At 42.7% G+C, this 24168-nt stretch overlaps 1 protein-coding gene across 7 annotated transcripts in view; it reads right to left on the bottom strand.

Annotated features, from left to right (window-relative positions):
• Window positions 1–9377: 9377 nt before the first annotated feature.
• Window positions 9378–24168, bottom strand: part of MPHOSPH9 (M-phase phosphoprotein 9) — a 56686-nt gene continuing 41895 nt past the window's right edge. For 6 of the 7 annotated variants that reach the window (XM_020970133.2, XM_020970136.2, XM_078154263.1 and 3 more), the window contains 4 exons: window positions 20395–20498; window positions 19285–19541; window positions 18826–18894; window positions 9378–17785 (listed from right to left, as the gene is read on the bottom strand). In XM_020970133.2, coding sequence (XP_020825792.1) covers window positions 17684–17785; window positions 18826–18894; window positions 19285–19541; window positions 20395–20498 — 532 coding nt within the window. In that variant the 3' untranslated portion in view covers window positions 9378–17683. Of the gene's footprint in view, window positions 17786–18825; window positions 18915–19284; window positions 19542–20394; window positions 20499–24168 lie in introns of those variants that run through there. The other variant, XM_020970134.2, reaches the window with a different exon arrangement.

The following is a 24168-nucleotide window of genomic DNA, read 5'->3' as shown; positions in this document are numbered from 1 at the left end:
TAAATGTGTGTTGCATGATTGTACTATACAGCAGGTGCTTAATAAATGTGTTTCATGATTGTACTATACAGCAGGTGCTTAATAAATGCTTGTTTCATGATTGTTGTGCAAGTATTCTTATCTCCACTTTACAAATGAGGAAAAGTGACTCCCCAGGAGGTGCTTTGCCTATGGCCACCCACCTGCTAAGTGTCAGAGGCAGGATCTCTTGACTCCACAGGAGAGAAATCAGCCTTCTCTCCATGACATCACCCTGCCCTGCCTCTCTCTCTCTCTCTCTCCCACAGCCTTCAAGTATAGGGCCTGCTCAGTACACCAAGGGCCACACAGGGGACAAGAACCACAGCATCACCAAACTTCTGACCTGGAAGTGATCTCAGAGGTCATCCAGCCTACTGAATCCCTGACCAGGTGTCCATCCCTTACCCTGGAGTCCATCAACTTGATTTTTAAAATATTTTGATAATTTTATTTCAATATAATCTGTTTCCTGTGTAGTCCTGGTTATTTTATTTTATATCATATATTTAAAAACATGCTTCAGCATCCACAACACAAGCAAGGTGTCTATAGCATAGCTGGCTAAGAGGTGATCTAGCCTTTGCTCAGGACAGGAACTCACTGCTTCCCAAGGCAGCAGAATCCGCTCTTCCACAGCTCTTCTGCTTGGAAAGTTTTCCCTCCCGCCAGCCCTGAGCTTGATTTTCTGCAGCTTCCACACATTTTTCCTAGTTCTGCCCTCTAGCTTTCAAATACACCCCCCCAGCTATCGATCGATCACACCTCCGAGTCAAGCTCTCTCTTCTTCATGAATGAACCAAGCCTTCTACAAGTCCAGGAGGGCAACGTCCCAAAGCACTACACAAATCAAAACTATTACTAATATCATCAAGGTCAGGACAGACCTGGTCTTCTATTAGGGCACAAAGCGTATGATGGATGCTAAGACCACTCATTTCAGAGTCCATCATTCACACAATGAATCAATCAACCAGCCCTGGGGATACAGAGAACAAAAAGAAACAAGTATATATTAAGTGTCAACTATGTGTCAGGCACTGTGCTAAGGCTAGGGATACAAATAGAAAACCCAAAACTGTCCCTGCCCTCAAGAAGCTTACATTCTATTGGCAGAGGGGAGGTGGAAAGTAAATCACACAGAAAAATAACTATACACACACACACACAGAGACACACACACACAATCTATTATATATATATGTGTATGTGTGTGTGTGTACATACATCTATATCTATATCTATCTATCTACCTATCTATCTATCTAGAGAGAGAGAGAGAGGGAAAGAAGAATCAAAGCAATTTGTGAAAGGGGAGGGCACTAACAGTCATATAACCCTGGATTATAATCCCAGCTCATTCACTTAGTCTTAGCACTTTTATGATTTTAGGCAAGTCAACCTAACTGGTCTCAGTTTCCTTATCTATAAAATGGGAATTATTTTCTGTCCAGGACCTGTGATTTCATCTGCACAGGAATCTCCCAGAGAGGAAACTCCCTCTGCCACTGCAGTACTCACTCTGTGTTATAGTCTTATATAATTTCTACAGGTTGGATTTGAACGCAAGTCTTCCGGACTCCAAGTCCCACAAAGCCATGATTTAACAACGTGTAAAACAAGGGGGTTGAACTAGATGATATCAGGCTATATCCTATAACAGGGCAAATTTAGCCTGAGACACTTACTAGCTGGGTAGCCCCTCACAAGCTACTGCCTCAGTCAATTAGTAACTATGTGATCCTGGGCAAGTCTCACTTCACCGCTTATCAACCTCAGTTTTCTCATTTGTAAAATGGGAATAACAATAGCACCTACTTTCCAGGGTTGTTGTGAGATAACAAGTGAGAAAATGCATGCAAAGCGCTTTGCATACCTTAAAGCATAATATAAAGGCTAGCTGTTATTATCTGTTGAACCGTTTCATTTAACAGATGAAGAAACTGAGGCCCAGAAAAATAAAGTGACTTTAAGATCACAGATTTAGAGTATCCAGGTCATCTAGTTCAATCCTCTCCTTTTACAGACACCTAAGGTCATGTAGTCAGTCACTGCCAGGACCAGACCCCCTCCCCAAGTCTCCCCACTTCCAGGCCAAGACTATTCTACCAAGTAAAGTTGCTAAGAATCTCCCTTCCCCGTGCCTCAGTCTTCTATATAAAATAGAACAGTAGACCTGACAAGCCATCCTGTTTTAATTGATTAAGCATTAAGTACGTATAGAAGAGTGGGAGAAGGAAAGGAGAGGACAAAGAGAGAGAGAGAGAAAGAGAAGGAAGGGAAAGAGGGAGAAAGAGAAAAAAGAAAGAGAAAGAGAGAGAAGAAGGATGTGGGAGGAGAGAGAGAGGAAAGAGAAGAGAGAGGAGGAAGAAGGAAGAAGAGGGAGAAGTAAAGGGAAAGGGTATAGGCCTTGGTGGTATGGAGAGTAGAGGGCTAGTCTCAGAATCAGGAACTCTTAGGCATAATATTCCCGGCATGACCCTGGGCTAGTCAATCGACCTCTCTCAACGTTCCAGGAAACTGAATCTCTAAGTTGTAGAGGAGGCACAGAGTGTTTGAAATGAGAATTTCCTAAACCAATGAAACCACAGATCCAGTTCCCCCAGTTCCCATACACAGAAGACAAAAATGAAACTGTCCCTGCCCTGGATGAGCTCACATTCTATTGGGAAGCACAGTAACTCAACTTAGCAGAATCTCCACTGTCCAAAATGTAGCATGTAGTAAGTGCTCAATAAATTCTTTTTCATTCATTTGTTCATTCAATCATTCATTCAATCAGCATTATCTGGAGGAAGTCAGGCACCAAATAAGTGATGTAAATAACCTCCAGGCTCCCACAGAAGCCTGAAGGGGGCACTCCAAGCGACAGTGGCTCCCAAGGCTCCTGGGAATTCGCAAGGCATTTAGATCTAGGCCGCTTTTAAGTAAAGTACTCAAAAACCCACTGATGGGCACCGGAGACTCCTGTCCCACCAAGCGCCCAGAACCATTATTCTAATCTCTTCTTGTTCGTTTTCTCTGTCAAAGTCTTGCTCCCCGAAGCCCTGACATGGAAGAGACCTTGAGGAAGGTCAGGAGGCCAAGCTCTGGCATGGCCTACCAAGCTACCAGGGCTTCAGGTTCAGGCCTGAAGACTGAGCCAGTTACCCAACAGCTCAGGGTCAGGCTGGCTGCAGGAAGAGGAATGGACTGCTCACAGCAACTCTTGAAAATGGTGTGAGTTCCAAGAAGGGGTTTCAACCAGCTACTATGGGAGTGCACACATCAATAATAATAACACCAAGAACAGGAATGATTGTCACTTCCGTATTCCTTTAAGTCTGCAAACATTTCACATTTAGGCCTCACAACAACCCTGGGAGGTGGGTACTTTCGCTATTATTAGCTTCATTTGATAGATAAGGGAAACTGAGGCTGGGGGAGCCTTAAGTCACACAGATCATAATCATTCAAAGGTCCCTGACAGTCCTAGGACCAGCCCCTCTTACTAGGTCAACCCAGTCTACCAGAGGGCTGAAAAGGGATGGAGGGGATGAGTTCCTTGAGTAGGAAGGGAAATCTCAGCAGGGGAAAAAGAGAGTCAATCAGTGAGGCACAGAGGGAGTAAAGTACCTCCCAGCAAAAGGGAGGTGGGCATCAACAAATGGGGGGGTGGAGAATGAGAGAATTCAACTCAATTCAACAAACATGAAGAGGTCACAATGATGTGCCAAGCACCGTAGGGCACCAACGCTAAAAAAAAAAAAAGAAAGAAAGAAAGAAAGAAATAGTCCTTGTCCTCAGGGAGCTTATATTCTCTTAAGAGGGGAGCAGCTACAAAGAAAAGTAAATGCATATTGCTCAAGAGAAAGCACTGACAACTTGCATGCTGGGAGGCCTTCTGGATAAGCTTTCTGGTAGCGGACAGAAATTGGCTTTGCAAACAGGAAGACCTGTGTTCCAATTCAGCCTTGGACAGTAACTGTGGCAAGCTAGGTCACCTCCCTGGCTCTCAGGAAAATTCCAGGATTGGCCTCAAAGGCCTCTCACAGCCCTTTTCTAGCTCCAAGTCTGTGATCTTATGACCCATGTACTAGGAGGAGGTGGTTCAAGGAAGGCGGGTCTTGTTGAGGGCTGCGTTCCTTTTCCCATATGGAAAGCTACCTTGGCAGTAGCATGGGAATGGGGAGGGGGATACACTTGCCCCTGAAGATCTTCTTCTGACCTGTGTGGCCCCTGCTCCTCTGTGGGAATTCCCCCCAGGTCACGCATCCCAGGAAAGCAATCCTTTTAGGAGAACAAGAAAACAGGCAGCCATCCGGGCTGGGGAGATGAAAGGAAGGAAGGCTTTACTTTGGCACTGCACAGGGCTGGGGCCGACACCCCAACACCTGCCCCAGCCAGACTGTCGTTTTGCATTCAGTAACCAGAGGGTGAGAGACTGGGAACTCTCAGCATTCCAGGGAAATCACCCAAACCACACACACACACACACACACACACACACACACACACACACACACACACTCTCTCTCTCTCTCTCTCTCTCTCTCTCTCTCTTCTCTCTCTCTCTCTCCCCCTCTCTCCCCCTCCCCCTCCCTCCCTCCCTCCCTCCCTTCCTCCGACAACCACAGCACTACTTGGCCATAAGGGCGGCCCGTTTTGTAACACCAGGGACCAAAGCCCACCATGACTGGGTGGAATCTGCATGACGTGAAAGGAGCCAGAGCAGGGGCAGAGGCAGGGACAGGGGCAGACCCGTGACTCACTCACTCACCCCTGGACCAAAGCCTCTGCAAAAAGAAATGTTCTATTTTGCTGCTGGAGTGCATTCTTCCCCGCTTGTCACTTTTGTGTGTTTACAATTGCTTCCTTGCACATTAGTATTCGGCCCAAACTCCTGCAGGTTTGGGGGTGGGGGTGGGGGAAGGGGTGAACCTGGAAATCTTAATTCTCACTCACAACCAGCCCGGCCTGGGGAAACCAGAGACCCGAGAGCCAACCCCTGGGGTGGAGGAGGGGGGAGAACAAGACTTCAATCCAGATGTGCTCTTATAGCACTGCTAGCATGCGGATGGGGACGAGGGGAGAAGATTTCTGCTTGGGAGGGAAACGTTTTCGTAGCAGGCTGTGTTTATGAGGGCTGGAGAGGAACACCGAGAGCCCAGGGCCGCCCAAGGCTGCCAACTACAAGGGCTCAGCACCGAAAACACCTCGTTCTCTCCCTGCTGCACACACAGCCCCGGAACAAAATCTCCAAGGTGTAGGGGCCACTCCCCTCCTCCCGGGGTGGCCGCGGGGCAGAGGCAGGCTGTGTCGTGGGTGGGGGGGTGGCGGAGCGGGGAAGGGAACTTCAGCTGGGGGGAAGTGGCGGACAAGAGGGAGAGTGGACCCTAGGACACGGACCCCCTCCCCCTACTTCAGCTCAGCTAGATCCGGGTCTGGCAACACCTGGAAGTAGTTTCCCCCACACCTGGAAAGGAGTGGAGGGGCCTCTCCACCGCGCCCCCGGTGCCTGAGGAAGCGCTGCCCGGCCTCCTCTGGAAGGGGCAGAGGTCTGGGACCGTGGCTCGGGGGACTCCAAGCAGAAGGAGCGGAAGGAAGCCCCCCCCACCTACCCAGCCCGAGACGCGGGGACCTGGGCTGCCCTCGAGGGTGACGGGCTGTCTCCCTGCCCAGCGCTCCCGAGGGGGTAGGGGATCGGGGTGCCTGGGCGGACACTCACCTCTGCTGGCCTCGGGCTGCGTGCGTGCGTGAGGTGTGGGGCAAAGCAGGGCAGGGCAGGGCACTCCCCTCCGGCCTGGCTCGGCCCCGAGCTCTTCCTCCTGCCCCAGCCCGCCGGGGGCTGGCTGCTCCTCCGCTTCAAGGCTGCGCGGCCGGGGCCCCTCGGTGCGGCGGGCCCCAGGCACGACCGGCCCCTCCGCCTCGGCCCCGGCCCCGGTAGCAGCTCCTCTTGGCTGCCCGGGCACCTCCTTCTCCTTCTCTTCCTCCTCCTTCTCCTCCTCCTCCTCTGGCCACTGCTGCTCCGCCGCTGCCGGATGCAAGTTGGCCTCGGCCCCGGTCGGCTCCCAATGGCATAGTCTGCCCTGTGCGCGGAGCGCCGGGAGCAGGGCGCGGGGCAGCGCCGAGGTCCGGGGCTGCTGGCCGCCGCGTGCGCCCCCGCCCCGCGCCGGCTCCCGCCCTCCGGCTCGGGCTCGGGCTCGGGCTCGGGCTCGGGCTCCGGCTCCGGCTCCGCTCCTGCAGCAGCTCCGGGCGCACGTGTCGCGCTGCCGCTCGCGCTCCCGGGCTACCTTGAAGCTGGGGGCGGGGGCCCGGGCCCGGCCGGTGCTCGCCCAGCCCAGGGCACAGGCGCCGTTGACAGCTTTCTTTTCGTGCCCCGGCGCGGGCCGCCGCCGCTGCAGAGGAGCCGCTGCCGCCGCTGCCTATCTGCGCTTGGAGGGGATTGCATTCCCTCACTCGGGGCGGGCCAGGAAAGGCGAGCGGCCTGCGCCTCCGTCAGGCCACGCGGGAGAGCGGCGGCGGCAGGGACGGGATGGGGGTGGGGGTGGAGGGCAGCCGGACTGGGGAGGACCAACCCGCGGGGTCTGTGCCTGCTCCGATCGGCCCCAGAACTGCCCTCCCGCACACGGCTGCTGGGCGACCACCGGGGGTACCGTCAGCCACTTTGGCCGAAGACAGAAAGGAGTCCAGACTCTCAACTTCTGGACCCCAACTCTGGAGAAATGAGTTCAGCTACTGGAGAATTGCAGCGCCTTTGAAAGTGGGGTGTCTTTCGTGGGGCTCTCCAGACCCTGGAAACCTCGTGGGCCATTTGTGTGTTTAGTCCCAAAACATTTGAGCTTGGCTTCCTGGGTTCGAGATTATTTTGTCATCTTTTCACTCCCTTTTAGGAAATTTACTATCGCATCACTTGGGGTCAGCTATTTTTAAAAGCTTTTATTCTTTGAAAGAGCTTAGCAGGTTTTCAGAGCAAAGCGTAGCTACAACATTGCTGCTCTTTTTTTCACTTCCCAAAGATTTTAAGAAACCCATTGGGCCTGTCCTAAGCTGTCCGTGCCTCCTTCAGTAACCTATAACCTATTACCCTTCTGCTGAGAACTGGTCCAGCATCAGTGCTCGCAAGTCGTCATTGGCCACTGCTTTGATCAGAGCTCTCAAGCCTTTAAATGTTTTGTTTACTGTAGTCTGCCTCCATTCAGACAGGTCTTTTCTGGATTCTTCCTATTTGTCATTTCTTGTTCAGGTATGTCCCACTCGTCCTGACCCCATTTGTGGTATTCTTGGCAAAGGCACCAGAGTGGTTTGTTATTTCCTTCTCCAGCTCATTTTACAGATGAGGAAACTGAGGCAAATAAGGTGAAGTGACTTTTCCAGGGTCACACAAGAGTCTGAGGCCAAATTTGGACTCAGGAAGACGAATCTTGACTTCAGGCCTGGTGCTCTATCCACTGCGCCACCTAGCTGCTCTCTTTATCATTTTTTATACCACTGTAATAATCCATTACATTCGTATACCACAATCTTTTCAGCCATTCCTGTCAATGTGAGTTTCCATTGCCACTGTAAAAAGCTCATTTTGTATTTATTTCCGTGGGATATATGCCTTGATAGACTGTGTCACTGTGTCAAAGAGCACATAGACAGCTTAGTGACAAGTCCCAGTCAGTGACAGGCCAACATATATTAACCTGACAGTAATGTGGCTTCTTCTGCTTACTACCCATAGTAGTAGATGGGCTACCCTGGTCCTCTCTTTCTTCTTTTGTAAAATGAGGGCAAGTGGTACATGTCATCTCCTGCAGGGTCCCTCCAGTTCTAGCCATGTGAGCCTAAATCTAATTCCAAATCACACATCACAACTGTCACAACTCTACTATATGTATTAGTGTACTTGTCTTCCAACATTTTATCTTTGCTCATCTTTGCCAGTAGGTATGAAATGAAACTTCAAGAGGTTTTTTTTATGTACATTTCTCTTAATAGTGATTTAAAGCATTCTTTTATGTGGTGTGGCCCTACCTTTTTCAGACTTTGAATATACCTCACTGGGTTTCACACAAGACTTAAAAAAAATTTTTTTAAAGGAATTAATCACACCAGAGTGGAAAACATCTGATAGGTAGGAATAAAAATATTTTGTAATGCTGAAGTTTGAACAGTAGGGTTCCTTAACATTTTCATAAATGATAAGCTATCCTTTATGGAAATCCCTTCTCCTGGATACTGACAGTGCTCTCTGATTTTCCTCTAATCTGGCTGACTTTTCTTACCCCTCAGTTCTCCTTGGAGAAGTCGGCTACTTCCAGTAGGTATGTCCCAAAGGCTCTGTACCTGCCTCTGTTCTTACTCTACTCCTCCCCTCTTGAGGGTTTTATCATCTCTACATAGATGACTCCTAAATCTATATATCTAGCCCTAAATTTCTCTCCTGAATTAGTCATGTATCTTGAACTACCTGGTCATCACTGTCTCTGGATGTATCAACATCCCAAATTTAGCATGTCCAAAATGGCACTCATTTTACCCGTCTCTCCTTCCAAGTTTCCTGTTTCAGTTGGAGACATCAACATTCCAGCACTCACGCTGGCTAACAATCTATGAGTCATTGCTGAATCTTCCTCCTTCACCCTCTTTATTATAAACAGCTGCCAAGTCAACAACCCATTCCCCTATTCAGCCACCTAATTGGGGCCATCATCTCCTTGATTCCCATGTCTCCCCTCTCCAGCCTATCCTCCACATGGCTTCCAGAATGGGTCAGACTGAGTCACTCCCCTGCTCAGGAATATTCCCTGGCTCCTTGTTGCCTCTAGGATGAAGTATGAACTCATCTTGGGATTTGAAGCCCTTTACTATGTGTCTTTTCAAATTTAATAGTACTCTGTCCACCCCACATTTCAGCCAAAATGGACCTCAACAGTCTATCTTCATTCCTTTGTACAGGCCATCCCCCATGCTAGAAAGCACTCTCTCACCTTTCCTTCTTAGAAATTTCATTGTTTTTCTTCAAGGCTCAGTTAAGGAGTTATATCCTACCATCAAGTCTTTCCTGATTCCTCATCTCCTCATCTCTAGCAATTAATGCTCTCTTCTCAGACTGCGTTATATTTACCATTTACACGTTCTGTATCTCCACATGGAATGTAATTTCGTTGATGTCAGAAACTCTTTATCTCTGTAGCCCTTACTGCCTAACATGACATCTCTAACACAAAAGGCACTTTTTATTTGAAATACTGAGTTGAATGAAAAGTGGAAATCCCCAAGTTGGCACATGACATTAAGCTTTTCTGGGTAGTTGAAAGCCAGGCAAATGAGAATAAATTTCAACAAAATCTTAAGTGGCCGTGTGCATAGAGAGAAAAGTGGCAGATGAGTTTTGGTGTGGGCAAGTGTAAGGCAATTTATTTGGGAAAAAATACATATGACAACATTAAGTGATGGGCTTATGAGTTACAAAGAAGGAAAGAGATGTAGGAATCCACTTAACACAGTGGCTCAACGAGCCACCCTGGTCCAAAAGTAGAAAATACAGAGTAACATTAAGAAACATATTAGAAGCCAAACAATTACATTACTCCTACTACCAATACAAAACCCAGATGGACCAAACCAAGAATATTTATTTTGTTCTCTTCCCCGGCCCCCAAAAGACAACAAAATGGGGGGGAAAGGTCCACGAAAGCAGCTCAGATGATCAAAGGGCTTCAATTTAAGGAGAGAATAAAAAAAAATTAGGATAAATCAACCTACAACAACAATGGCTGAGAGGCTACAGGAACAGTGTTTATGAAACTATAGAAGCAAGTGAATACAATGAATCTGGCCTTCTTCACCAACTCCCGAAATATAGAACTGATGAGGCACTTGAAACTCAGAAACTATTTTGGAAAAAAAAAAAGACTACTTCCTGTGGCTGACAGTAAATATATGGGTATCAGTATTCCAAGGAGTGATACAGGCTGACTCTGAAGAGGTTCATAAAGGGCTTGGAATAAACCCATCAATGAAGAGTCGTAACAGGTGATTTATTCACTGCTTAGCTTCAGTGTCAGAGGCTGGACATTGTGTCCCCATGTGACATTTATGGTCTTATGTGAAAAAAAGAAAATGATTTTTAATTCTTATCTTACAAAATTCAAACCAAGATGAACTAACGGGTCACAGAATCAGAACTGGAATGAACGTTAGTGATCTAGTCTAAACTCATTTTCATAGATAAGGGAACTGAGGACCGGAGAGGTGAGATGACTGTCAGCCTAGTCCTCAAGTTATTTTCTCACCATCTCTTAAGAATACATTAGATCAGGGCAGCTAGGTGGTGCAGTGGATAGAGCACCGGCCCTGGAGTCAGGAGGACCTGAGTTCAAATCCAGCCTCAGACACATAACACTTACTAGCTGTGTGACCCTGGGCAAGTCACTTAACCCCACTGCCTAGCCAAAAAAAAAAAACCCAACACATTAGGATCAATTAGGGTTTTCTAGGGGCGTAGGGAGCCATCTAAACAGATAACTACTAAAAAAACATGCTTCTTGCTCTCTGTTATTCCAGCCCATGTTCTGATACTACCAACAGCAAAGTATTATTGGATTCAAACAAGTGAATTCTATCTAACTTACCCAAAGCATTAGCTAGGACTTAAAGATTCCTATTAAAATAGACATATTTTATAGCAGTTAGACACTATCAATTAGTATTCCTAACAGGCAAGCCATATAATAGACTATTTTAGAAGTATTTATTGCGTAACTACTATGTGTAAGGCACTGTGCTAGAAGCTAAGCTCATGTAGAGAAGAAGGAAGTATGGTCCCCACCACCCACCACCACAAAGCTTACCATCTAATAGAAAATTGACCTCCGAATCTGAACCATGTAAAAGAACCACCAAGGATGCCTCGTTTTACTTATCACCAGCATAAATTACACTTCTAGAGCCTGCCATTTCATCACTATTTTACTAACATGATGACATTGTCGCATGATGCATAGGCCTTCAGCACAAAACTTGCCAGGGCCAGAAATGGGGTAAGCAACAACGTACAGGTTGCTAGTGCTATGGAAAGCTGTCCCTGCAGGCTAAGGTCACAGGAACCAGTTTAGATTGACTGAAGATCTGATGGTATCCAACAATAAACAGCTCAACCATTATTTGATCTTTAAAAAAAAAAACAATTACATGAGAAGAAAACAATTCTTTTTATCCAGGAAGGTCAAGATATTACAATAGGTAATTCAGCAAATTCAAACACTGTGATCAGATACCTCAGACTTAAGCAAAACATCAGATGGTAAGGCTGAAAAAAATCCAAAAAACCCCTCAAACTTCACAGCAATAGTAATAGGAGACTCCAGGAATTCTCCTACATTTTAATCTCCAGTCAAGCTAGGCTACTAGTCATGAAAAGATGGGAATCTTTCTAGCTCGTCCTCTGCAGTATGATCAGTCAGCAATGACTGAATGGGTAGGTCGGCCTAACAACAATACCCACTCACTCCAGACAGTAAAGAGGGTTGCATTTTATTTTTGTAAAGCTTCTGAAAAGACCTGCAGCATATAAAGATTCAGTGACATTTGCTCGTGTTGTCTTTAAGGAACTTAGAAGGTGAAACATTTTAAGCAAATTTTACAAGAATAGAAGTGCTTCAAAATTAAAACTTCTGGTAAAGCTTACATTGCTTTTTCTAGAGTCTAGGGTATACACATAATTTAAAAAGTAATAATTTTACATTGCTGATATTAAAGCTTTCTAATACTCATAAAAGAATAGAAATGTCATTTTAAGGAAAAAGAATTTCCTTTGTATATTCCTATGTACATTTAACATTTCTCAAAGAGGTGTACTCTGATGGAATTTGTTTAAAAAATTATTTTTGAAAAATATTTTGGCTATATTCTTTGGAAAAGTTGTCTTACATCTATTACTTATTTCAAATAGGTTAAAATTTACCAACTTTGTGCAGAATCAAGGTAGTATCTGAACTTGTACTCTCCAAGATAATTTTTCCTGTTACTTTCAACCAACAAGCATTTATTAAGCACCTACTATGTGCCAGGCACAAAGCAGCAAAGTGAAGGTCTTAAGTTATAGGAAATGTGTGTGTGTGTGTGTGTGTGTGTGTGTGTGTGTGTGTGTGTGTGTACAGACAAAGCTTATACAGCCTTCAACCATCAAGTACATTTCTTTCTTAAAAGTATATTGTCTAGAGTTTAGAATCCATTTTCTCTTAGAACCAGTGTATACTGGTTAAATTATTCAACCAGTGCACAAAAGTCTGTAGTGCTAAACAGCGCTATTAGTTTGTAAAAAAAAAAATGCATTGCAATTTCATGCTAGGGACACCAGACAAGGATGGGGAAGATTTCTACACGGTACTAACAATCTGTGAACTCTATATTTGCATTAAAAAGCACCCCTGGCAAAAGACCAGCCACTTATAAACAATACAGAGAATTAGGAAATGAAGGACCACCCAGAGGTCAGAGTTGGTCTCTCTAGACTTAGATGCAGAGCTTTTGAGCAAGTCTGCTGTTCCTGCTTGCCGAAACTTCTTGCAGGGTATAAAAAGTAGCAAAGAAAAAAAAAACACCTGATAGGAAGAACTTTTCTGCTTTTCCCTTTTGTGCAAGGCACACAGAGAAAAGACCTCCACAAAAGTGGGGTTTTTTTCATCATAGTATGGGTAGAACCCTAGGTTCTCAAAGATTATACAGCAGGTAATATACAAACTCTGAAAAGTTCTATCATTCTGGAAAGGTTTCAAGAATGGAACCTGTAATAAACTGTGTTGACCTAGCTAAGTATCACAGAATTTTCAAGTTGGATGTGAGTTTAGTGGCCATCTACCCATTAGTGAAAGGAAATCCCCAATATAATATCCCCAACAAGTGGTCACCCAGGCTCTGCTTGAAGTACAGAAATTTTGGAAATCATGGTATGAAACTCTGTGAACGTGGCAAACCCACGAAACAAAATACAAAATGTCCTTCAGTCTTGTGCAAGCCTTTTCCACTGCTACAATGATGGTGGTAGAAGGGTGTAAAAAAAAAGAACACCCAAAAAACCACATATTTTACACTATCCACAATCACTACAGATACTCTTAAATGTCAGACCCTTGACCAACGAAAGTGTCCTCACATTACTGGAGGAAACCAACCTCATGGATATTGACACAGATGAAGCCAGTTGCACCAAAATGGAAGGTTGGCTCATCTTGGACAGAGAGATACAGGAGTTGGTTTTCTCCTACATTCAAAGACAAGAAGAGATATTTCACTGATTATGGGTGGTATACTTGATGAGCATAAGCAAAAAGATCACATGAAGAAAACTGCAGCTTATATGCTGTCAGATGCAGAGGGAATAAGGAGGTAGAAAGGTTCTACAAAGACTTTGATAAGACCCTCCAAATCAGACTGACATATAGTCTAATACTTGCTGACTTCAATGCAAAAGTAGGCATGTAAAGAAAGAGAGCAAAACATTTTAAGGAAAATATAATGCAGAATTAAGAAGTGAAAGGGACCCCTCTAAGAAGCCTCATATAATGGAATACTTTCTTCAGGAAGAAAGAAAGTTGGAAGGCACTGGACATGACAAGCACCAAACATTGCATACACAAAAATTAAACTGACTCTGTCTTTAAAAAGACAGGAAATGCCTAGTTACAAATGTGGGAGTCATTTCTAAATCAGCTGTGCAGTAAGACTCCTGACTTACTAGAGCAAAGACTGAAATCAACATGAAATTTGATGCGTAATAATAATAATAATGACAGCTAACACTAGCTAACATATAAGCATTTATTACATGCCAGACAACCATGCTAAGCTTACAAAATATTTTTAGGAAAATTTAGCACAGGATTAAAAAGCAAAAGGGACCAAAGGTTCCTACATAATAGAATAATTCCTTCAAGAAGACAGAAAGTTGAAAGGCACTGGACATGCCAAGTACCAAACATCACGCACAAAAATGAAACTCTCTCTTTAAAAGGCAGGAAATGACTAATTACAAATGTGGGAGTCATTTCCAAACCAGCTGACTTTTCAGAGGTAAACATGAAATCTGAAGTATAATAATAATAATAATAATAACAGCTAATACTAGCTAACATATAAGTGCATACTATGTGCCAAGCACTGTGCAAAGTTTTACAAATAAGGATAAGGATAGAAACTATGATGTGCAATTAAAATAACTCCAATCTGACATTTAAATAGATTACTGACAGGGAAAAAATGTGAAACAGATAAAGGAACAGACACCTACATGAGGTCTCACCGTTTCTGATAAATTTTAACTGATATAACGCAATCATCACAAGGGGCCAAAATGCAACATTTGCTTTCCTTACCAAGCACAGAAACACAGCAGCCTAGAGCAACAGCAGTTCAAAATAGAAACTCATTCGCAAAAACCTTACAGGGAATGTAAGAAGATGAGCCATCATATTTCACAAACTAGCAAAAAGCAGTGGAGGGAAAAATAAATTTGTAGATAGTACGGCATGCCGACCAGTTAGGTCTGATCATCCTCAAAGCATTTAAAGATGAAACCAGGAGGGATTTAAAAAATGGAAAAAAAAACCTATAAAGATTTCCATGACAATTTCTTTTTTCTATTAACACTGGAACCACCATTTGGATTCTAACATGATGGTTCCCAATGTGTTGCATGAAGAAGTAGAATTGGCACTAACAGAAAAAAAGGCAAGAACCACAGAGTAGGTCCATGATGGAAGTGACATGATTTTGAAGGCTTTGAAGGACTGATTGTCAGAAGATCTGAACTAAGGGAAGATCAAAGAGAATGCAGCATGGTGCAGCAGAAAGTGCACTGGATTTGGAGGCAGCTGACTTAGGTTCACATCCTGGGTCTGTCACTTACTGTGTGACCTTGGCCAAACTACTTAATGTCTCTGGGCCTCTGTTTCCTTATCTATAAAGTGCCAGGTTTGGACAACTGGCCTAAAGGTCCCTTCCAGATCTAAATCTACTAACCCCATGAATTAGAAAATGCAAGTTACCCAAAAGGCAATGAAGAGATGGATGATGGACATAAATACATGTTAATATGCAGCAAGCTGTCCACAAAAAAGCAGCATAAAAGATATCACCAAAGAGATCCGTGACAAGCAATGCCATCGTGGTCAAGTCACGTATCAAGAGCAAGAGATAACAAATGGACAGCCCACCTGCTTCACCAATATTACAGAATGTCAAGAGACTCAAAGAAAAGCACCTCTGGGTTGTGTGCAGACCTCCCTAAGTGTATTCATGGGGGCACATGGACAGGGTTCAGGCAAGATGAGAACATCTAGATGTGGTCTGATCTGCGCTACTGGAGGCAGGAGCCACACTGAGGAAATCGCAGAGTCACCAAAGATTGATATTTTTTCTTTAATCTTAACTTTTTTCTTTGTTCTGTATAAGCAAGTAGAAACTGTCTGTTACTTCTAATCAGTTACACTATTCAAAACAAAGTATATCTTTTCCAGGAGACAAATACAATAAAATACATTCACTGGAGAATTTTAATATCATTCTTGGAATAATCCAATATTGGCTACTTAGGAGATAAATACTGGACAAGATAAAACCATAATGTCTCCCGCTATGTTAATTTTCTTCTTTAAAATGTAGTGGAGGGGGCAGCTAGGTGGTGCAGTGGACAGAGCACCGCCCCTGGATTCAGGAGGACCTGAGTTCAAATCCGGCCTCAGACACATAACACTTACTAGCTGTGTGACCCTGGGCAAGTCACTTAACCCCATTGCCCAGCAAAAAACCACTTATATATGTAGGAAAATATTATAGACCAAAGATATCAATAGTAAGGCCAATCCTTTCACTAGATTTTTACATGATGAATGAGATGATCTTTTCCTTTCTTTCATCTCTTACTAGGAAGTTTAAAGGAGCTGAATAAAGAAAACATCCAGGAAAAATAAAGGCACTTGATTCCTACTGATAGGGAGGCGACTTCTGATTTCTGCCTCCTAAATACTTTGTTCGGGGGGAGGGAAAGGAAGGGTCCTGAGAGTAAGCCACTGATACAGGCAAAAATGGCAGCAGTCAGGAACACTCTGTTCCCAGGTCAGAATTCCTTCACTCTGGCTTAGAACTCTGTTCCAAAATCTCTCCACCACCCCGAGCGTTTGTGTGTGTGTGTGTGTGTGTGTGTGTGTGTGTGTGTGTGTAGAGAGAATGTATATATATATGTGTATATTTATGTGTGTGTGTTTCTATATCTTGAGCCTGAAGTATTTCAATAAAATTATATGTTGTCAGTAACTACATGAGAGAAAAAAAGGCAAGAGAAAATATAAAACCTGAACTTTCTGGCAGAATTATAAATTAATGTTGAAAGTTGGGTGCTCATAAAGGTATGGAGCTTGAATAATGGTATCATTAGGCTCAACAGCAGTGGCTCTCCCTTTTCTACTATTGCTAACAGCCAGGCTTTGCCAAGAGCAGTCAGATGGTGCCCTCTGCCAGAGCAGATGGGCAGACACTAAGCTTTGTCTACACACTTGGCCTGTTTATATGCCAAGCAGTGAAGATGCCTGTGAATGAAGGCCCAGTTAAGATGATGCTTTTACCAGAGCCTTCTGTATGAAAGCAGGGGCACCTATAGGGGTATTATTTGCCACCACCCTCTGCTAACAGCTGACTTGCTAAAAGTCACCACAGATTAGCTGTGTGACCCTGGGCAAGTCACTTAACCCCAACTGTCAAAAAAAAAAAGTCACCACAGATAACGGGAATCAGAGGTACCATTTTGTTAATCCCTTTCAAGTTGTGGCAAGTAATTTTCAGGTGTGGTCCACATAGCATATTTCAAGGACTAGGGTAGGGGGAGCCAGCAAAGCCTCCCACTCAACAAAGGAACCCTAAGAATATCACTAAAAGAAAGGATAGTCTATGTCAATATTAGGTATTTATATAGGTCCAGGCTTCTCCTCTATGTAACAGTGAATAATCTTTACAATTTTCAAGCACTGCTATGTGGCAAAATAAAGAATTAAATCCCTCTCATTACTTCCTCACAAAGAATACATTTTAGGGAGGGAAAATGACAGTTATTCTTATATTACTCATTTATAAAACTACTTATTCATTTTCTAATCTACCAACAGATAAGTAGCTGGTCATTTTCTCACACCTGTATTTGAAATAGAATTTGCATCAAAATTTTTTCAACTAAACACATTACACTGAAATCCTTTTTTGCATTGAATTTCAATTGTTCTGCCACTATAAAAAGCTAGGTGCTGCTAAGTACTCATACCAAAAAATCCCAAAGTTCATATTTACAATATAAGTCTATAAAAATGGTGTGCAAAGTTAATTTTTAAAGGGTAACACTTTGTTTTTAGAAAACAAATAGCCTCCCTGTTTATACTTCCTTATCCTTATAAACTGGAGACATACACTATTTAAAAATAAGACTTTTTAAATAGTAAAATATACAATTAAGAGATTCCTGAGCATAACAAAAATAGCTTTAAAATTTACATTGGCTACTTGAAGTATAAAATATTAAGTGTAAATAGCATGATTTTAAAACTACTGTTGAGGATTTACAAACTGTATAAAATGATTTGCATTTTCTGAGTGCATAATTATACATTAGTGCAAAGAAAAATGTCTCAAAATTTAATAGCGACAAATCTCAGAGATTTGCAGAGGAGTGCAAAACATGAAATCTCTTCAATGTCATGCGAATTGGACCCAGTTCTCTATTAATCCTTTCCAAACGATCTTCTAGGGCCTCCTGAATAAACACAGAAAAAACGTGATGTTAGCAGCATACAATTAGTTCCATGATGCTGTAACTACTAGTAAAACTATTGTTTCTAAACTGCTTTTATATTTACCATTCCCTCAGTAAAGAAGCCATCTACAGAGATCAAAATTATCAATATGTTTTATTTCACCTTCAGCACAAAGCTCACTGATCACTTATATTTTCCTCTTTTAACTGAATAATAAAAAATCAATTTCCCTCCTTGAAAAATAATTACGTATTTTCAAAAAGGAACTCATATTTCGTAGGGTGCCAGGCCAGCAGATTTTTGCCAAACTTAATTTCCCAGGTCACTTAAAAAAAAAAAGCTTAAGAGGAGCTTTTCCCAAAGGCTTAGGAAATCATATAAGAAATCATGAAACCAGAATGGGAAATTATTTAATAAAGAAACACTCCCCAACTTAAGAGCTAACACTCTTGCTGTAATATGTAAAATATTGCAAAACAGAATAATGAAGACAAAACAAAGCTAAAATAGCCCTATAATTACAAGCACCTCACTTTTATTTTGAGAAGATTCCAGGAGAAATGCCTCTGGGTTACCTAACATGCACCACCTCCTGGCCAATTAATGGAATGACAGCTACAAAACAACCCCAGTTGCAAAGTGCAACTATTTTAAGTGATTACTAAATTGAGGGACTCAGAGATATGCTAGAGTCTGTAGAAAACCTTAAAATCTTGTCTTGAAATGGTTCAGTATAAGAGAGCTACAATGTGAAAAAGATATTCTTAAAGAGAAGCATATGTTTGCAATCCTCCAAAACTCAATTACTTACTAAAAACCACTAAAATGCATTTTAATTTTTCTCAAATAAAAAGTGATCATTTAAAAAAATGATACATTTTGGCCTTTGTAGTCACTTTGGGTTAAGGAAGAACATTTGACAGATTCAGTAGTGGGGTTTTAATGTGAGGAAAATGGAAGTCCCAAGTGAGTTATAAGAAAACCTCTTGTAGGTAGAGCCTGCCTGTAGCCTCTGGGCAGATTTAAAAGAGCCTTTCACCTGGCTCAATCTTGTTTGCAAGGTCATTCTTCCTCCAGAAGTAGGCATTCGACTCAGTGCTGCTTCTATCTGTGAACACATGCAAAAAACTATAAAACAATATTCTAAAACAACATTCTAAAAATAATTCTGCTTTAATGACAAGGTTTAATTCAAGGCTATTCACTTCCCAAGATTTAATGTGAACTAATAAATCTATTTATTTATTCTGTTCCCTTGCCCAATCTGTCTTCAAGTGACTCCATTCCTCCCATTAGTGAGAGCAGTAACTGCCAGAAAGAGGGGCCTGGGCTCAAACAACTGAGGCTTATTGGGAAAGCTAAGGCAGACAGTTAACCACACTTCTCCCTCCCATAAAAGGTGAAGCCTAGATTTAAATTTCTCCTGTCCCATTCCTTAGTCATAAGCATAAACTGAAACCGAAAAATTTCATGTTTTTTCTAAAAGGCCCATTTTTACCTGCTGCTTTTCTTTTGTAAGATCATCAAAAAGTTGTTCAGTTTCACTCAGGGTCCTCACATGTGCCAGATATTCAAAATCATCATCATAAGATGCTGCTGTTGACTTAGCTTTACAGGGTCCATAAGGTGACTTATTCTTTTCCAAGCTCGAGGACAGAGACATTTTCTTCATTCCATTTGGCGATGATTGTGCAGAAGCATAAGAGCTGTGTTTAACATGATGATCGGTAGCATTACTGCTCAAATGTTTACTTTCTAACAGGAGGAAAGAAGATTACTTTTAAATCAATCTTTAATAAAACACACGCAGATTAAATACCATACAGTCAGATAAAGATATGTTACATTGATTCAAAGAAAAATATCGATTGTTTGGTGGAAACACTTGTGTAAGCAGTGAAGGATACAATAAAAGCATGCTATGATCACCTCTAGACAATCTATGGCTGTCTTTATGAAATGTCTGACTAGTAAACTTTCATTTGAAAACTGAAATATTCAGGGTAAAGAAATCATTCCATTTCTAAGTTGTAAACTATTCTATTTCAGACACTGAGAAATAATTGGACAGAGTATGGCCCCAGTAGGAAAGACTACAGATAATTTTAATTGGAGTTTTTTTTGGTCCAGAACTGGATTTAATGACTGTGAGGAATTCCTGGTATGAAAATTCCTTCCACTTATGCAGTTCAGCAACTCTGTAACTTATATTCTATTTTAAAAAGCTGACTGGGGCACTGAGTTGTTAAGTGATTTACCCAGGATCACACAGTCAGGATGTGTCAAAGACAGGACTTGAATCCAGATCATCCAGAAAGTACGACTGTTTCCCCCATCTACTACATAAACCATACTTTCTTTCAATGTGAACTTAAAGCTAACTAAACATTAACAGTTTGGTTCCTCTGTCTTGCAACTTCTCAGCAAGGACAACAACGTATTCACTCAAAGCTCTGAAGTTTAACTATAACTTATTTTTACAGAACCCAAGATACAAAATGTTTTCAAATGCAAGACAATGTAATGTAAAATTCACACCCTTCAAAGATACCAAATCATGAAGATAAGACAATTGTCATAATTTTAAAGACATTTTGAGAAAAAATACCTTCCAAATCATCTACAGGGAGAAACTGGACTTGTTTCCTAGAATTATTAAGTTGAATTGTTGATACAGGAACAGTATCTAAATCGTCCGTAAGTACATCAAATCTATTAAAAGATGAAAATAATTTGATCACTTATGAGGTAAAAGGGTTGAACAGCATTAGTGAAATTATTTCTTTTCCCCCTTTAATAACTAGGGTGCCAGCACTACCCACTTGCACTTGAGTCCTTGAAGAGGTCTGCCTCCCTAGGGGCACATCTTCCCCTTCTTCTAGGTCCTTGACCTCAGACTATAGCACTTCAATGATTTCAGGGCTGGGGGTACTCCTCTCTCAGCACAGATCACAGCCCAGTCATGCCTTTCTCTCAATAGGCTGTACTCCCATGTCCTCCCACAAACTGCCACTGAAGCTCTGCCCAAGTGCTGATGACCTGCCTTCTCTGGTCTCTTAACATTCCCTGGGGCCTAAAGCATCACTGGAGCTCATCCATGTATTATCCCTAGCTCTCACTACACAAGGAGCCCAATACCTTTGTCCAATCATACATTTTATGGGAGTTACCACTTACACCATTTACTGTACACAAGTCTCTCTATACTTTACCCCTTGTGATCTCATCCCTTCCCATGGGTTTACTTATCATCTCTAAACAGATAACTCCCAAATCTGTAAATCCAACTCTAATCTCCTTGGCAGAAGGCCAGTTCCATAACACCAACTGTCTGCTAGACAGCTCGTTCTTTGACATCTACGACTCAGTCAAAACAAAACTCATTGGCTTTTATCTTTTGTAATCATCTCTGTTTAAATTCATTTCAACAAACATTTATTAAATGCCTAGTATGAAAGTATGCATACTATTAGTATGCAAGATACTATTAGGTACTAAGGATACAAATACAAAAATAAGGCTCTGCCCTCTAGTTTTCTTCTATTGGAGGGACATAACATAGACACGAATGTATACAAAGTAATTTCAGGAAAGAGCTCACTAATAAGCGGGAGGATCGGGAAAAGCTTCACGTAAGAGATGGCGCCCATGCTCAGCCTATTTCTGCTGAGGTCACCACCCCACATCCAATCAATGGCCAAGTCTTGGCAATTCTCCTTTAAAATGCCTCACACCTATCTCCTTCTCCCCAATTGTATGGCTACCACCAACTTTAGCTTCTCTCTACCTCATCTGGATGACTGCAAAAGCCTCCTAGATGGCGTCTCTGCTCCCAGTCTCTCCCCACTTTAATCCCTCTTCCACACAGCTACCCAAATCAGTCTTCATAAGGTCCAGCTCTATGTTGCTCCCCCACTATCTAGTGTATAAAATACAAACTTCTCAACCAGCGTTTAAGGTTCTCCACTTGCTGGCCCCTATCTTCTTCAGTCCTTCCTTTACACTATTTCTCTTTCTGAAGGCTGCATTTCAACCAAACTGGATTACTAAGCATTGCCTGAATTCGGCGCTTTGTTGCCTGGATGCTACCTTTTCTATGGAGCCTTTCCTGATTTCCTCCCCCCAACTGTTAACTGCTCTCTCCTTTCCTCATTTTCCTTGTATGAGCATCTTATTCCTCCCTTCTCTTCCCTCACCCCAACAGAATATCAGCTCCTGGAGGGAAGGGATTGTTTTTCATTCTGCCTTTGTATCCCTAAAATACTGCTCTGCACACAGCAGGAACTTAATAAATGTTTGCTGAATTGAATGAATGTTCATTAATAAACACTATATATTTTTCACCATTGTGGGGCCATCTACAATTCTGCCTCTTGGGAGATGTTGCTCCATTATTTGTGTGTCATTATTTTTCTGGACTTTTGTGTCAAGAAGCAGTCTGGGATGATCTAAAGTTTGGCCCAATTCCCAAACACCCTGCCCACTCTCCTCTTCCTAGTCGGTTCCAGGCCGTTTCCAGCCCCTCTGCAATTCCTGTTGTCCCACCAGAGACTAACTCAGTGGGCTGCCCATTCAAGGGCACGTCATAATCTGGACAGTGTGGCTTCTTCCATTTGGCCCTTCCCTGTGTCAACCATGAGGCCAGTCTCCTTGAAATCACTACAGATCTCACTGAAGCCATTCTGGGGCTTCATGCAATCAGTACAATGTCATTTGCAAACAGGATCACCAGCAGAACTCACCATCTGTAGGAAATTCTTCTTCCATTTGGAACCTGAGCTGGGCTTCTTCCACATTAATGAGGAACACCACTGACAACAATGTCTCCCTCCCTGTTTTATGCCTATGACACTGATAATTAGAAGACTGATGAAGTTATTTCTGGGTTTGTATCTACCAAGGAATCTTATCATCTTAAACTTAGGTTAGGATTGCATGGAGATTCCTTGCTGGAGGAGAACCCTGTTATTTTGCTCTGCTGAGTCCGACACTTTTTGTAATGGTAAACTCATAAATCACACTGGATTGAGATTTCAATACATGTCAACAGTATGACATGATAACCAAAACCACCCATGCTATCTATCACAGGCTGCCTTTAAAGAAGAAGAGTGTGTAGAGCCAGATGTTAAGGTTCTACTACTACTGTCCTCTCCATTCCACCTGTAATAACACTGTCATCAGTTATGGGCATCACATTTTAGGAAGGACACAGCTAAAATGGAGCAACCCCTTGAGACCATATCATATGAGGATTATCTGAAGAAGCTAGAGCTGATGTTGAGCCTGAGTCAATTTAGGGAAGATAGGAGAGAGATTTTCAAGTACTTTAAAGACTATCATCTTTGCTAGGCCCCAGAGGGCAGTGCAAGTTGCAAAGAGGCAGAACTAGAATCAATATAAGGAAAAACCAACAAGGGAGTTAGCCAATGTAGAATGGGCTGGTTTGGGAGGGGGAGGGGGAGGGTTCCCCATAACTTGAAGACTTCAAGCAAAGGCTCAATAATCAGCTGGAAGAAGGATGTGTTTTACTCTAAGATATGATAAAACATCAGAGAACTAGTTACACTTTCCTTGAAATTAGTAACCTACATCTTTATCCAAGTATATTTTTTTAAAAAAGAAAATGCCTTATATTTTTATAATGCTTTTAGGTTTTTAAAACATTTTTACACACAATTGCCTCATTTGGGCCTCAAAAAGTGCTCAGGATTAGTACCATTATAGCTGCTTTACAGAGGAGAAACTGAGGCTTAGAGAGATTTATTTAAGTGACTTGTCAAGGTCACACAGGCAATAAAAGGCAGAACCAGGGTAAAAATCTAGTACTCCCTCCTTCCACTATACCACACATCATACTTTTCTTAAGGGCCATTCAGAAAGTGGACAGAAAGGGTCACATTCTACCTCCGTTCCACTTTCTCATGGCGTGGCTGAAGATAGACCTAAACATAGGGCCACAACGACCTCAACACCAGCATAGCCCTCTACAGCATGAAAGAATCAACTGTCTTTCTTAATCGGCATGAGTTTAGAGCTAGAAGGTCTAGTGTCAAACACCTTCATTTTACAGATGAGAAAGCTGATACCCAGAGAGCGGAAATGACATGCCCGAAGCCACAGAGGTAGTAGAGACAGGATTTTTAACTCAGAATATAAATCCAGCGCTCTTTCCATTATAAAATACCTAGGCTCCAACCAAACTGCTCTTCCTACATAATCTGTGATTTGGTTCATGTTATTTCTTCTGTCTAGAAATGCCCTGTCAAGGAAGCAAAGTAACACAATGCCATTCCACCCCTATCCCAAACCTCTACACACATACACACACACACATGCATGCACACAGTGATATGGAAGGGGTTTTGAGGTGCATGAATGG

Source organism: Phascolarctos cinereus, unplaced genomic scaffold (genome assembly GCF_003287225.1).
Source record: "Phascolarctos cinereus isolate Bilbo 61053 unplaced genomic scaffold, phaCin_HiC Scaffold_4;HRSCAF=312, whole genome shotgun sequence".
NCBI lineage: Eukaryota > Metazoa > Chordata > Mammalia > Diprotodontia > Phascolarctidae > Phascolarctos > Phascolarctos cinereus.
This window is presented reverse-complemented; position numbering and strand designations above follow the sequence as displayed.